The sequence below is a fragment of the Kogia breviceps genome, chromosome 2 (assembly GCF_026419965.1).
Source record: "Kogia breviceps isolate mKogBre1 chromosome 2, mKogBre1 haplotype 1, whole genome shotgun sequence".
Lineage (NCBI taxonomy): Eukaryota > Metazoa > Chordata > Mammalia > Artiodactyla > Physeteridae > Kogia > Kogia breviceps.
Window position 1 is genome coordinate 148,607,933 of NC_081311.1, and position 16,975 is coordinate 148,624,907.

General features: G+C 34.7%; 1 protein-coding gene across 3 annotated transcripts in view; it reads right to left on the bottom strand.

The window, feature by feature from the left end:
* The window catches only part of CWC22 (CWC22 spliceosome associated protein homolog), a 63,092-nt gene that overhangs the window by 1,278 nt on the left and 44,839 nt on the right, over positions 1-16,975 (bottom strand). For all 3 annotated transcript variants that reach the window (XM_059053597.2, XM_067026412.1, XM_067026411.1), the window contains 7 exons: positions 16,573-16,654; positions 12,946-13,006; positions 9,327-9,404; positions 8,508-8,660; positions 5,895-6,022; positions 4,129-4,230; positions 3,821-4,035 (listed from right to left, as the gene is read on the bottom strand). In XM_059053597.2, the coding sequence (XP_058909580.1) occupies positions 3,821-4,035; positions 4,129-4,230; positions 5,895-6,022; positions 8,508-8,660; positions 9,327-9,404; positions 12,946-13,006; positions 16,573-16,654 (819 nt within the window). The remainder of the gene's footprint in view (positions 1-3,820; positions 4,036-4,128; positions 4,231-5,894; positions 6,023-8,507; positions 8,661-9,326; positions 9,405-12,945; positions 13,007-16,572; positions 16,655-16,975) is intronic.

Here is a 16,975-nt window from a genome sequence, read left to right on the forward strand (position 1 = left end):
GTAATGATATGAATATGTATTTTTCAAATGAAAACCTCTGCCTACAGAAATGATAGTTCTGCTATCAGAGAAGTACTAACTGTACTAGCAAAGAGAAGCTATATTGAGATATAATCATAGGCTTTATGAGAGCCACAAAGGCTTGATTTCTGAGAAAACTCTTCTAAGAAAGCCTTGAAACTTTTAATTTTATTGATATGATCACAAATATAAATTACAATGAAATATCTTACCATTTTAAGCTATAAAACGCATTCAATCACTATATCTGTGTTATTTAGTTTGGGTACATAATCAAGGGTACTGAGATGACCACAATTTCTGTCAAATTCATATGAATACAAAAAGAAGAAAATATGGTGGAAAGTTGCCTACCCTTGTCCCACCTCCACCCAAACCTCAGTGTACCAGCCTCTGTTTCTCCTGCCAAATGCCTACCCCTGGCACAGTCAGTTGGTTTGCCACTAAGGACCTATTTCTCTGGTTCCTATCAAGCAGCTCAGCTGAGCTGCAGCTACCCAAGCAGAAACCACCTGGCTCTGTGCAGAATCGACATCTCTCTGACCCTGGTGTATGCCACTCTTGGTGCTTCTTGACACTAAAACCTGAGCCCTGTAATAATATGCACTCTTCTCTCTCTTTGGTGTTTGCTTTAAAAATTTCTAATTTGGGGTAAGTTCATATTGCTTTTATGCTATTTAATATTTTACTGATAAAACTGAAAGGTCTCTACTGAAACAGTATGATGAGGCAAATTAATTTTGAATCAGCAAGCTTCCTTATTGCAGCAGTTCATGCTGTGTTATCATCTGTTCTCAAAACAGATACCATGAAATAACAAATTCTTTAGAAGTGAATGGTAAATGAACAATGTTAGTGTATTTCAATTCAAGAATAAAATTTCCTGTGAGCAAATGGAATCTTGCTCTAATAATATAAAACACTGAAAGTCCCTTAATTCTGCATGCCACTTAGTATGTAAAACACTTTGAAGTGAAACAAGCGTGTAAAGACTAGCCTTCCAACCTACTAATAAGGCTGTGGGGTAAAGTGCTGCCTCTCTGAAATACGCATTAAAAGATACAAGAAATGACATGCATTTTGGACAATCAGACTATCTCTTATTCAAACTAAGATACTATGATGAAAGAAAGCAGAATTGGCCCTGGGGAAAACAACATAGACCTTTTCAGAAAATGGCATATTTGAAAAAATCCTTTACTACAGCATTTCCCTTTCCCCAGGAGGACGGAGAAAATTGTGAAAGACTAGTAATGCTGCTGAAAACAACTAGAAATGCCAGATAAAATTTTAACATCTTCTGTTGAAAGGCACTAAAGATCTGGAGCAACTTAAGATGCTATAAGGAAGGAAGTGCTCAAAAACAGGGATGGGAGTATGTCAAAAGAACACAGGAGTCAACTTGAAGGAACTCCTAATTGCCAAAGTTGAAATGATCTGAACGAGAAAATGAATGATAGCATTGGACTTTAACCCATAGAATGAGATAAATATCCATGAGTCCACACTGATATAAATATATAGTTGAATTAATAAATAAATGGAGGAGGGCACAACTCTTTCTTACAGGAGAAATTCAATTACCAAATGTGGAAAAAAAGAAGACAAACAGGAAAACCACCATTTGGCAAACACTACAGTAGTAAGTGTTGCAGATAAGATCCAAAGATGGATGTGAAAATAGAAGACTGAAAGTTAGAGGAGAAAGAGGAGATCTGCATAGTACTGAATTATCTCCCTACAAGATATTGATTTATAAAGAAAAACGGTTTCCATGAAAAAACCCAATAGATACCACCTTAACCAAGTGATCAAACTTAATGTCACCAATATCAATATTATCAACTCCTCAATAAGGCACAGTAAGAACAACACATCGTTTCTATGGTATTCTGGCCAAAAGTGAATAACCTCATTCTAATCATGAGAAAACATCAGACAGATCTCCATACTGTAGGACATTCTGCAGAATAAGTGACCAGAGGACTTAAAAAGGGTCAAAGCCATTCAAAACAAAGAAAGCCTGAGAAGAACTACCACAGGTTGTAGAAGATTAAAGAGAAATACAATTAAATGCAAGGAGGACCCTGGAAAAAGAAAAAGAACATTAGTGGGAAAACTGGTGAAATTCAAATAAGACCTGTTGTTTGGTGAATAGTATTTTCCCGATGTTAATCTCCTGGTTTTGATAAGTGAACTGCAGTTATGGAAGATGCTAACATTAGGGGAAGTTGGGTGAAGATTATATGGAAATTCTCTGTACTATTTTTGCAACTTTCTTATAAGTCAAAAATTAGTTCAAGATAAAAAGTAAAAAATAAAGACACCAGAGACCTGGCAAAGAAAAAAAAAGAAAAAAAAAAAGAGGACTAGAAGGGCCAAGACTCAAGAGAAGGCAGAACTACAGAGAGGTAAGGTAATGTCACTTTCTCCCTGTGAGTATCTGCTGATTCAGGGCTGCTGCTGAGGGACATAGACCAGCAGAGCTCTGGCAGCCTTGCAGGGCTCAAGAGATAAGAACAGGACTAGTTACTTGCAATACATACATGTGACAAAAGATACATATCTGAAATACATAAAGGCACTTACAAATCAACAGAAAAGCCAACTTAATGAAAAGAGGGGGAGGAGGCAAAAAATCTGAACAGCCACTTAAAAAAAAGAAAATATCCAAATGGCCAATAATACACAAAACGATGCTCAACTTCACTACTGATCAAGGAAATGCAAATTAAAGCCACACTGCAGTACCATTACACACCCACCAAAATGGCTAAAATGAAAAAGACAGTCAGTTAAAGTTAGTGAAGATGGGAGCTACGGGAACTCTCATACATGGCTGATGGAAGTGTAAACTAGAATAACTACTTGGAAAGCTGTTTGGCAGTATCTACACACACCCTACAACCCAGTGATTCCACCTCTAGGTACATATCCAACAGAAATGTGCATATATATACATGTATGTAGCCAAAAGATATGTACAAGAGCATTCATGGCAACACTATTTATAAACTTAAATTTCCACTGAGTAAAAAGGATAAATGTTAAATATACTGTGGAATATACACATAGTGAAAAACTATACAGCAACGAGAATGAATGAACTATAACTAAATGCAATAGTGTGGACATATCTCACAAACATAAAGTTGAAAGATAAACCAAACATAAAGAAGTTCATAATATATCATTCTAAAGTTAAAAGCAGGCGATACTAATTTATAGAATTACAAACCAGAACAGGAGCTGCCATGAGGCAGTGGATGGGAGGAGTGGTAGTAAGTACAAGAGGCAAAAAAGAAGATTTCTGGTGTACTGGTCGTTCTCGTTCTGGGTCCTGGCTACATGGATGTGGTCTGTTTATGAAAATTTATACAGCTATTCACTTAAAATGTGTGCACTGAATGGGTGGTATCCGTCAATTACTAATATAAAGCTTCACTATTAAAAGTAAACAATTAAAATTTCTTTAAAATATAACCACCAGGAAAGCTCCTGTAAACTAGATTACAGACATTATGAACGGCATTTCAGTCAGCACTTAAATAAATATTTGCCAGTGGAATATCTTCATTTCTTTGAAGAGAATTCCAAAAGATAATCTTAGCATTATAAATGCTGAATTCAGTATAGACTGCAACAGTGATAGATGATCATTTATATTATTAACTCTGGCTTTTAAACAACTGAACTCTAAAATAAATAAGCAATCAAATGATTCTCTTCCCTTGTAAACACCACCAGCAATATACTTGTTAGAAAAGAGCACAGTCAACTATAAATGAGTTTTCAATACCTGAGGCTGAGCTCTGACTACTGGCGGATGAAGAATCGCTTTCTTCACTAGAAGACTCTGAACTGCTGTCGCTGCTGTCCGAATCAGAGGCAGAGGAGTCAGACTCTGAGGAGGAGGAGGAGGAAGAGGAGGGGGAGGATTTATTTGGCTCAACATCTGGTTTTTGTGCCACGATGACCTTTGGTATACTTTTGAGATGCTCACGCAATTCATCCCTAATTAGAAACATAATCTCTGTTAGATTCTGCCTTGAAGGCAACTGTGAGATAATTCTGTAAGTGGAATAAAATTCTGATAATAATTCTTACGTTAAACCTCCAAGACCTATGGAAGTAAAGAAGTTGATGGCAAACCGAGTGTTCCTTGGGTTATCTCGGGGTAATAATCCTTCAAAGAATGGCTGTAGAGTTCTAAAAAAGAAAAATAAAATGAACAAAAGAGGACAGATTGCTTAAATATAAAAAGGCAAAATCCTTATATAGTCATTTTTCAGACTTTCTATATATTAAATTAGTAAATGAAATACAAGTAAGTGATTTAAAAATCATTTATCTGGTCAGGCTGCATGCTATCTAAATGAGTAGGGTCAAGTCAAAATTTACTAAAATTTATTTTTAGGGATTTCCCTGGCAGTCCAGTGGCAAGACTCAGCGCTTTCACTGCCATAGGCCCTGGTCGGGGAACTAAGATCCCACAAGCTGCGAGGAGAGGTCAAAAAAAAAAAAATTAAATTGATTTCTAGAATTATACAAGAGGAGGTTTTTAAAAAACTTTCTTATACACACACAGAATAGATATACGTATATAACACATATAAACCTACATATACATATGTATATTTATGTGAGTGTATGTACAGAAAAGTAAAAAAACATAACAAGCCTCCTCTGTTGTACATGCAAACACGCATGTATACACAACACTGTGGAAGGTACTGGAGGAGGGGAAGAGCAGTCAACAAAAGAGAAATCAAGGATGAAGACTGTAGGAATCACTGTTACTAGGGAGGGGGAAAAATAGAGAAACATTAACAATATAATGTGGTTTTGGACATGTGGTTTGGAGTGCTACATTCAATGCACTAAGCTGCAGAGTTAGGAAAAACCATTCTTCATAGAAAAAGGTAACTTAATGTAAGAGGAACGATTAATATGAGTTTGCTGGACAGAACAAGAGAAGGAATTCCCAGCTCTGGAAACAGAGGTAAGGAGGCATGAATGAGGCAGACTTGCTTAACAAGCTGGGCAGCGTTGGTGCAGTGCAGCCGCAGAGTGGCTTGCTGGGGAGGGAGTACGTGAGCCTGGCAAAGTAGATAGGGACCAATAAGTAAGTATACAAGCTAAGAGAAGCGGATGCATCCGCCCAGAGCATGCAGAATCCAGGATAGACCTTTAGTGAACACCGGAGAGGCAGGCTGAAGAGGAGAGAGAGGCTGGGAGGAGCAAGGCAGAATGAGAAGTGAGCTCATGAGCAAGTGGTCAACGGTGTAAGTGAGACCACGGGACTTGGCAGGTGGTCACTGAAAAAAATCTGAAAGGATTTCAGGAGTGTGAATGGAGTAGAAGCCAATGTGCGTGGCAATAGGCGATCTGAATACAAAGGAAGTAAGGAAGCTGGGACAGGGATTCCATAATAGTCCTGAAACAAAGCCCTAGTTCAGCGTAACAATTTCAACAGTTACAGGACTGATATTCACTGGTATATGTTCACAATCATCCACTGATAATAAAAAAAATTATCATTCTTTGGCTCAATATTAGGGTAAAAATGAAAATAAAACTACAAATACTCATTACTGGGAAACTCCAGTGAGCATGCAGAAAAACTTTTGTATGTTCTAACTAAACTAAAAGAGGCGTTAACTCTGTATTTTCTCTACTTGAACTAAACGATCGTTAAAAGTTTCATGTTGTCCTGTGCCACACAGAACATCAGAGCCAGAGCAGTGTAGTGGACAAAGAATGTCCTAAGGACTTAACTTGTATTTTTACAACTAAGGGTGAACTTATGGCTGCTAAAGTAGGGGAAAACCTCCAAGGGCAGTAAGAATAAGAGTGCTTAATAATAAACTTACTCATCCTTTAATCTTCCATTAAGTTTAGGAAGACCCATGTATTCACACAGTTCTTGGAAAAATATTTTCACAAAAATTCTACTAGATGACGTAGTGGTTTCTTCACTCAGTTTTATGCATTCAAGAACCTGAAAATTAAAATTAGAAAACAGTAATTTTATCTTGGTGTTCAAAAGATGAGACAAAGTGACCAATATCTGTAACTTTTAGTGTCCCTTGAAATCAACGATTTGTTCTCATCTGCAGTTAGAATTATCTCTAAATATCTTCCCTTATACTGATACACATTATTACTTGGGAAAGTTTAAGACTCCTTCTCTATACAAATTTCCAAAATGTTAAGATGCTACAGAAATAGAGTTCATTCTCTTTCCTGAGTAATGTGCTTTTTATAGCAGGGAGGATATTGTCTTGAGCATATAATGCTAAGATTACTAGCTCCTAAAACGCACTCATCAAAACATGGGTGTATGAGGGTTTGGGGCAAAATGCCACTTAAAGCATCAAGCTACAGTTTTGTCCAGCATTAGAGTACACAAGACGAGTAAAGATGAAGAGTGATGGCTTGTTCTGAATAGTTAAGACTGGGCTTACTGAAGCTCACAGAGAGAAATTTTAGGGTAAATAAAAATAAAAGCAACCTCCAGTTTTTTATGGATGTGTTCCAGGAGCTCACTTATTTCAATTGTTTAAAACTTTGACTTCATTTTCCCAGAGAAGGGAGTAAAAACAAAGTAAAAGTTATGACTAGCCTGTTGGGTTAGCTTATAAATGCCTATTAAAGTAGCTGGACACACTTAGTACTTAAAATATTATAAAAATCTATCCAACATTTATAAGCTCAATGATGCTGCTTCATTCTACCATCGGGCTGTGGTATTCTACAATATGATCCTCTTTTTTCTTCCTTCTTGGATATAATTTCTTTGATTTTTCAGTTCCTTCAGCCTAACCTACTACTTTGTATTTTGCATTATTACCTTGGGCATCTTACCTCTTCTGTTATATGGTACTAAGCTTCTTGAAAGCAGGAACCATATACAATTCACTTTGGATGCCCAGTGTCTCTTTCTGGGCACAGAGTTGGTGACTAAACAAATGGCTGTTGAATGAATAGTAACTGTACAATTAAGTGCCAGCTTAATGAATGCAGTTCAAATTCCAACCCAGTGTACATTTCCCCATCGAGAATATGTTTCCTTGTTCTAACTATGACTATAGAAGCTCCTCACTATCACTTACCCAACTTCAATGCCTGCTAAGAAAAATACATCTTGCCAGAACAGTCATTTATCTCATGTCCTTACCAGAGGAAATACTGACAGTTACTCCGTCAGGAAACAGGCAGTAACTCAGAGGCTCATGTGCCACCAAACTATCGGTGTACGTGAATATGAGTGTGCACACGTGTGTATACAGAGAAGATGAAAATCTATTATTTTCTCTGAAAACACTCCTAGCCATCACTATCAAAAAGCACTGTAGGGCTTCCCTGGTGGCGCAGTGGTTGAGAATCCGCCTGCCGATGCAGGAGACACGGGTTCGTGCCCTGGTCCGGGAAGATCCCACATGCCGCGGAGCAACTAAGCCCGTGAGCCATGGCTGCTAGGCCTGCGCGTCCGGAGCCTGTGCTCCGCAACAGGAGAGGCCACAACAGTGAGAGGCCCACATACCGCAAAAAAAAAAAAATTAAAAAAAAAAAAAAAAAAAAAGCACTGTAATGTTTGGACTATTAATATCATCCAGGATGGTATTTCTTACACTCACACATTATTTACTTAGCTTTTCTTTTTAAAAAATAATTAATTAATTAATCAATTTATTTATTTTTGGCTGCATTGGGTCTTTGTTCTTGTGTGTGGGCTTTCTCTAGTTGCGGCGAGCATGGGCTACTCTTCGTTGCGGTGCACGGACTTCTCATTGCGGTGACTTTTCTTGTTGCAGAGCATGGACTCTAGGAGTGCGGGCTTCACTAGTTGTAGCGTGCGGGCTCAGTAGTTGTGGAGCACAGGCTTGATTGCTCAGCGGCATGTGGGACCTTCCTGGACCAGGGATCGAACCTGTGTCCCCTGCATTGGCAGGAGGATTCTTAACCACTGAAGCACGAGGGGAATCCCTACTTAGTTTTTTGATCCCATGTTATCTGAACACAACCTCAAAGACTTGCCATTATAGTAAAAGTTTGCTCCACATTTTATTTTTTTAAAACATATTTATTTATTTTTATTTTTTGCTGTGTTGGGTCTTCGTTTCTGTGCACGGGCTTTCTCTAGTTGTGGCGAGCGGGGGCCACTCTTCATCGCATTGCACGGGCCTCTCACTGTCACGGCCTCTCTTGTTGCGGAGCACAGGCTCCAGATGCGCAGGCTCAGTAGTTGTGGGTCACGGGCCCAGTTGCTCCGCGGCATGTGGCATCTTCCCAGACCAGGGCTCGAACCCGTGTTCCCTGCATTGGCAGGCAGATTCTCAACCACTGCGCCACCAGGGAAGCAACACATTTCATTTTAAAGTACATTTCCTACATAGGAAAAGTATGGCTATGCTATACTTAATATCTATTTCATAATAACAGGGGATTAGGAAAGAAGTACAAATATTGACCCATCTACTTACGCTCCATGGAAGTGAATCGGTGTATAAGAGGTGAGCAAACATCTTAGCAACATTTCTCAATTTGTTTGTTTCCAAGCGATGAATGGTATCATATTGTTCTTTGAAAATACTTTCAAAGGATTCCATGTATTCTTTTTTTAGCATGCAAAATCGCTAATAAATTTAAAATAAAAATGTCAATATCATTATGAGCATATTAAATACTAACTATTCAATCAAAAGTTAATAAATATTTGTATATTATCACTCAATCTTCTTGTGCTGTATAATGGGATGCTCAAAAAAGAAGTTAATATATATCACCCCATCTACCTGGGATTTATATGCTAAAACAAAGTTATACATGTAGCTGACCACAGACACACACATTTGTATAAGATAAATATACTTTTCTGTGGGTTGAGTTTGGACTCAAAAAATTATTTTAGCTCATGCTTTATTTGTGCTGCCTGAGCATGTACTTGACTTCAGAAACTGCTGTGAAATTTTGAAAAGACAGCATTTAACTGTCCTCTTTGGGAAATTTTTACAAAGCATGTGGAATTTCTCAAAGTTCTGGAAGAGTAATACGTAACGTTAAGGCACTACAAAAATGAAGTGGGAAAGGAGGAAGCTGCAGAGAGTGGGAAACCTGTGGAAGGGAAGAACAATTTGCTTTCAGAAAAGATATGTTATTATATTAGACCAGGCAACAAAGCAGACACATTAATTCACAATACTCATGTTAAGAATTACCCTTGTGAAAAAAAAAAAAAAAAAAAAAGAATTACCCTTGTGATTTCATCAAAATCCAACAAGAAAAATGATGTTGGAACTCACCCCAGCTAATAAGCCAAAAAATTTCTCATATGTCCTTTGTTGGGCACAGCAGTCAAGTATCATGTTGCAGAGTTCTTTCTATTTGGAAAACAATTACATTAATGACTCAAAACACAGTGAATCCATGCTATATGATAATTTATCAATATGATAGAGACAGCCTGAATTTTTAAATAAGGTTTTAAAAACACAAAACTCTGAACTTTAGTTGTGAAGACAAAACAAAAAATTCAATCTATTCAAGCCTATAGTTTTTTAAAGTCTTCTGTTTGCCTGACAGAAATTCTAGTCATTTATGCTAATTAGATTGATTATAAAATTCTGAATTCATATAAGTATGAACCACTTCATGAAAACCTAGTATAGGAAACAGATACATCAAAAAGAGACTGAATATACTGTATTCTAAAAAGATTCTACACAGAAGTCTTTAAAATATAGATCATCAATATGACATATAACAATTCAGTTATACATCTTCCAAAGATTTAAACCCAATTATCAAGGAATATATTTTGTTAGTATGGAAAAGGCAGAACATGGTGAGTCTTTATAGAAGCATACATGGGCACAGCTTCAATGTTAATGTAAATGACCCTCTGGCTGATAAAGAAGAAAATATATTTTAAAAAGCAACAACAAAAAAAGACCTCTGTGGCTAAGTTTTTTAGCCTCAAAATAAATGTTATACATATAGATCTGTCAATAGATGACTCTCTATAAATAGATGGAATCATTTCATAACTGCTATAATAACACACTGTCCAATGAGTTATTTATGAGCCTTGAAAACTCCTTTGTGAAAATTCTGTTGAACTAAGAAATGTAAGAATAAATCCAGGATCAGGAAGTACCATCATCACAAATGACTTATAACAAATAAATATTATTTACTAATTCCTGAAATAACCTTAATGAAATGTGTTGATTATAGAAATTTCATAAATGAAGAAACTCAGGAAATATCGACAAATCAATGGAGACAAAATGAAAAAAGGCATAACCCTACCCCTACCCCTGAGCACTGCTGTAGAATTAACTAAATATATTTCTTAACAAAACATTTCTTATCAGAAAGTTTAAAATTAGTTTTTTCAAATACAGTAACTGCAATGTATTTGCTTTCTATAAACAGAAAGCAAGCCTGTAAAATATAATGTATACATTTCAGTTCATTTTTATTTTTATTTAATTTTACCTTTGTATCTTCAATTAAGAATTTTGACACTTTTGTCACTTGATAACATTTTGTAACATTTTGTCACTTGATATAATAATTACTAAGATACAACCTAAGCAACTATTATAAATAATTTAAAAAATGAGGTCAGTACGCATTTACTGCAAATATCTATGTGCAAGAGGAAGAAGCAAGGGGACCCTGAAGAAGCACAGAACAGACACTCTAGAACTGTGCTGTCCAGTACGGCAGGCCCTAGCAACACATAGCTATTTAAATTTAAATTGCTTAAAATTACATAAAATTCAAATTTTAGTTTATCAGTCACACTAGTCACATTTTAAGTACTCAAAAGCGACATGTGACGAGTATAGTGGCCACTGTACTAAATGCAGATGTGCAGAATATGAATATTTTAATCACTGCAGAAAGTTCTATTGGACAGTGCTGTTCTAGAAGCTGATAATTTACTTATAAAACTATCTACTCAAAGGCCTCCCTTCACAATATAAGATTATTTTTAGATGTAATTATATAGCTAGATTATTATTTTCTAAAGATTAGTCACGAGTTGCCTCAATTAAAATGTTTATAAATGTCTAAGTTCTGAAGAGATGTACTTTGTCAAAATTTAATATAGTACTAAAAACTTAAATGAGGCTTTTCTGAGTTCTGCCATATAATGTTAATTTGATATATTAAAATGCATTTTCAACTTCTTCTACCAACACTGTATTTTACAATAACGTAACAGGAAATCAGGTTTGAAACAATATAACATGGTAATATGCTGATAGCATTGCTAATAAAGTCAGCACTACCTGAAAAACAAATTACTTTCTTCCCTAGACTAAGTGCAATTACAAGAATTATTCCCTGTGGCATAAAATAATATTTTAACATTTTAATTAAATATCATAGTGATTTTAGGAGAGTCTTTTGAGTGCATGAAAACAGATGCACTAAGACACTCTTCCAAATGTTATCAAAATATGTTGAAGTTAAGTTCTAGAACAACTATCCTCTGGATTAATATTAATAAAATTTATAATGACTTAATTGTATTCCTCAAATAATGTGACAAGGTCATACTATAACTTCAGTTTCAATCATAATTTTAAAGGTTAATTCACTAATTTATTCCCTTCCAATGACAACACATCAAGTGAACCATAATACAAATAGGTACACTATTATTAATATACAAATAAATAAACTTTTAAGAGGGAAAAATAATTTTTTAAATTTGAAAAGAATAATCTATTCTCAAAATTCCATACCATGGCATTTCAAGAACTAATCTATATTCTTGAACAAAGGCTGGGAAACTTTTTCTGTAAAAAGCCAGAAAGTAAATATTTTAGGCTTTAGTGGCCATACTGTTACAACTAGTCAATTCTGCTGCTATAGGGCAAAAGCAGCCACAGACAATACATCAACCAATGGGCACAGCTGTACTCCAATAAAACTTTATTTACAAAAATGGGCAGTGAGCCTGGGCCACAGTGTGCCCATCCCTGTAATAGAACATATTTAAAGCCTTAAGACAAAGGACTTCCACTTAACGTTAACTTAGCTCAGGGAGTCAAGATCTTTTAGAAGAACTAGAAACCAAACAGCCTAGTAGAGCTGATACATTCACTCTGCACCTGTCTACTACATGTAAAGGAAGGTGTGAAAAACAAAACCCTGAAAGCCTTGGCTCAGGTTCCAAGGATCTAAAATCCAGATGGACAGGGAATAATATACATAAGAATACAACTAGAAAAAAACACCCATCTAGTCTTCATTATCCTTGGTATTAGGGTTCCATGATACTTTGAATAGTGAAGTATACTGAGTTATAAGACTAACTAGCTATAAGACTAATGGGCTAGGAGGGGGCTAAAATGTACTTTATGGCCAGCTGAATCCCTGACACCTTGCAGAGTGCCTGACATACAGTATATGCTGAATACATTTTGTTAAATGAATTAATGCATGAAAAAAAATGGTACAGATTCTTCTGTATGCAATTAAAGCAATGTAACAACATGTATGGTGATTGTCACAACTTCTATAACAAAAGAATGTTTTAGTGCATAAAGTAGATGGACCAGGTAATTCATTAGAGAACAAACTTCCTATTGTATTTAAGCCACCATTTGATTTATAGGCAACCACTCAGAAATTTGTGTAAAGTGTGGTGGTTCAGTGAGACTTCCTCCTTTTCCCAAAGCCAAATCAAACAGCCAATTTAAGTCACTGGAATGAGTAGCATATATGAAGCACCTTGGAACTCCTAAGTTTTGAGTTACTTTAAAATTTTAGAAAACCTACATTAAAAAAAATGAGTATTCAGTACTGAGTTACTGTTTCAATTCATGAAACCTATTAACTGTCTTAACCATTTTTATAACCAGTATATATTTCCTAATAGAAGAAAAAGTATTAACTTACTGTTTGACCCTCAGGAAACTCCATTTTCAGCAATTTGTGAGCACACTCTTCAAAATCTAAACTGTAGTGATAAAATGGGTCACAATAGTTAGGTTAAAAACCTGCAGCATATTTAAACTGTAGCACTCTTTCATATATAAAAATCTTACCTTAATAATTGTTTTAAGTAATTTTTTACTATAATTTCATATTACTGTATTGTATATATAAAAAAGACATAGTTCTTAACTCTGCAAAGAATGAAGTAGTACTGATACATACTACAGTATAAAATGATGGACTTTGACTTATGCTAAGTGAAAGAAGTCAGACATAAAGACCACATAAAGTATAATTCCATTTATATACAATGTCCAGAATGTGCAAATCCATAGACACAGAAAGCAAGCAAATTTTTATTACACTGCTAAATATTTCCACTTCTCCTGATCCAAGTCAGGAAGAGGTAAAAGATGTTCCAGGAGCCCAGCATGACATCCAGTGCTTAATCACCACCTTTACAAGTTATCTTGATTTATACCCAAACACAGGGCTTCTACTGTACATTATATAAAAACTAAGTATAAAAATAGTAAATAACCAAAATCACTTACAAAGAAAAAAATTTGCTTTTATATAACACATAAATTACATGAAAAATATCTTCAATATGCTTCACTTAGAATTATCAAACTCAGTGTGAACTTGATTCAGGAATAATGCCAATATCTTTTGATAACAGCAGTATAAAATAATCACCCACTGAAATATAATGATTATGAATTTAGTTTTATAGTTCATCTCTATTCCTCAGCTTCTGTTACTTATTGGGTTTCATAAATACAAAAGGGGTAATAATTCAACATGGTAGAATGGAATTTCAAAAAAACTAAAAAGAAAAAAAGAAATCTATCAAGAAAGAGCTTTCATAACAGATAATATTAAACAATATCTAGCTCCAAGATTAAAATAGTTGACTGTAGTTGATAAACTTCAATAATATAGCAATACCAAAAAGTATTTTAAAAGATGTGATATTTTCTAGTTTTTATTTTTTTAAAAACAGAATTTAGTACTCAGGAAGAAAATCCTGTAATTTTTGAAAAACAAGTCAAGAAGGTCATGGAAAAATTTTACAACTTTCCTTTTATCTAGTAAGTGAAGAATAAGGGAGAAGGTATGACAGTCTATTTCCCTTGTTCCTGTTTTACTTTAAAAGTATTTGGTGACTCCTTACCATGACTGTTTTGAAGTTGCACTAAATGTAAATATTAAATGAATTAAATTTGCTTGATATTTTAAACCAAATGAATTCCAGGTTTAACACAAATTAATAGTGACTGAGGGAAGGGGAAAGAAAAAAGACTTTACACGATGCCAGTTTTCAAGCCGTGCTTACAAATGATTTGTTGATGTCTCCAATCTAAGAAACTTCAAATTGTTGAGGACATTAAAGTCCCACCTCCCTCTGATGCTACAGCTTCAACATCACTTAAAAGCAAGAACAACCAGGAAAGTCTAATTTTTAATAGCAAAGCTAGTTGTGCTGTTTTATGTTTCCATAAATAAAAGAAGACTGTTTAAGGAGCCAGAACATTAAGAAGAAGATCAGAGTACTGTTGAGGTCAGTCAACAAGTCTAAAAGGAAAGAAAGTAAAAAAATAAAATCCCCAAATAGTTCAGTTGCCAGAACTTGGTTTTGTTCAGAAGATTTCCAAAAGTGAACAGTTTATATAAATAATCCAACCTCCTCTCAAGATAATCACTGGTGTTATGTTAATGTATTATTTCTAGAATCTGCCCACCTATTTGAATACTTAAGATACTGCTATTATATAGTCTACATTATTAGTTTTTATCCCCACCTAACAATAAATCAGACCACTTGCCCACATCAGTACCAATGCTCCATTAACCTAATTTTCAATGGTGGCATAAATTGAACATTTTGATTATTCATACTGGGCAATAAGATTCTCTCTCTCTCTCTCTCTCCCCCTCTCTTTTTGCTTTGAACAATTCTGTGTATAATTCTCTGTCAATATGTATTTCCTTAAGAAATACAATGAAAAAGAAGGGTCAAATGGCAATCAAACTAAGCCACTGATTCATGCTACCAAAAGGCCTTCCATAAAGAATGCACCCATTTAAATTTCCACCAGTAATCTTTCCGTGTATCTAACTGAACTCATCATTACTACTGAGTACTGTTGCTTTAAAAAGATAAAGTAAACCACTTTAGCTATTTTAATGACCAACATTACTTATTCATCTAGAATAATATTTGTTTTGGTAACGTTTTTACATTTTATAATCCCATTACATGAGTCTCCCAACCAAGTCCTTTAAACACCTTTTTATCAAAGTTGTGTTTACTTCCTAAAATTATTTTTACTAGGTATTTAGGGGCTGAGACTCTTAACAAATAACACAAAAGACAGTACTTATTGTACTGTTACTAGAATTGGTGCTGCTATATAATAGTGGCTGTCACTTGTCTAATGTTTTAGTTTTTCAAATCTTTTTGTGTGATTCAGAGGTTATCAAGGTTAGACTGCTTAAAAAACAAAGTTTCTTTTAAATAATAATTCAAAGAGCTCCACTGTGACTCTTCAAAGTTAGTGTTAATAGCAATATTAAAGCAGTGAATCTGCTCTTTACAACTGATTACTATTGAATTTCTTAAAAAAAAGGACAAACAAATAAAAGGTGAAACTCTAAGAACAGTTACTTAAAACAAAAATTTCTCACTTTTAAGTTTGTATAAAAAAAATTTAATAGTTTTTCCTTTCATGTGAAAGGCAAAGGTAAACCAAAAAATTTCTTAGCAATGTTTTGCTGTTTAACATTTCTCTTTTTGAAGACGAATCTAAGCCAAAAATTTTCAGACAGACTGAAAACAAGACGACTCCTACTTATGAATCATTTTTGCTATTACATCATACTAAATGGAAATATACAAAACCTAGTAACAAAACAAAACAGAGAAAATATTCCTTCTCCACTGTAAAGTATACACGGCGCCCACTAAATCAATAGGCTGATGACCATTCGAAACAACAGATGTACTATGCATTTAATATTTTCATTTATTTCTCTTTAAAACCAAAGTCACTGCCTTCAAAGGGAATAGGTTGTTTTCATGACATCATAGTAGTTCTTGCTTAACATTACTTCAAAGGGTCCTTAAAACCTTCCTAATTTCTACTTCCATTCATATTCATTTCCATCTGCACAACAAATCAGTGTCTAAATGTCATCATAACAGTGTTTCTCTGCTTAGAGCCAGAGTTAGAAACCAAATTAAAAAAAAAAAAATCATTAAACTTCCACTACACAATTAAATACTGTGCTAACTCTGTAATGTAGAATTGTTTTCAGGTTATTAGTGATATTTAAATATAAGAAATGACAAAGCTTTAAAAAGAAAAACATTTAATTATGTAACAGATAAGTAAAGACAATTTGCTCTTGGAGTGAAGAACCAACAGTAGGAATCTATTAACTGGGGCTTGGGATGGGGGTAGAGGCAAGTAGTTTGAGAATCCCTGCAACAGTATCTAGTTTTCTGTTATCAGATTCTAAAAATCCCATCTGCTTGCCCATCCCCTGTCAAAAATAAGGATCAACTGATCTACAGTATCTTACCTTGACTGAATAGCAAGATAAATTGTACGACGAAATGAGACTAGATTAATTTCTGTTTTGTCATGAATAGTCACCGTTTGTCCTAAAATTAAACATAACAAAATTATAAAACTACACAAATAAATGTGAACTGAAAATGTATCCCTGTATATTTTCAAAATCTATTTAAAATCTATGAGTTTAATAATAATAACACTCTTCTACAGTATAAGTTAGTATTTACAGAATTCAAAGTAACTATTTCTAGTCTTTTGCCATATCTTAGAGTATTTTAATAAGTTTATTCAGCTCAAAGAAGTCCAGAACCAAGCCAGGAAAACTATTTTTGTTTCTGTGTCACCTGCTCATTTAGACATTATAAAAGGCTGCACTCATGCTGTTATTTGGTAAAACATTATTTCCA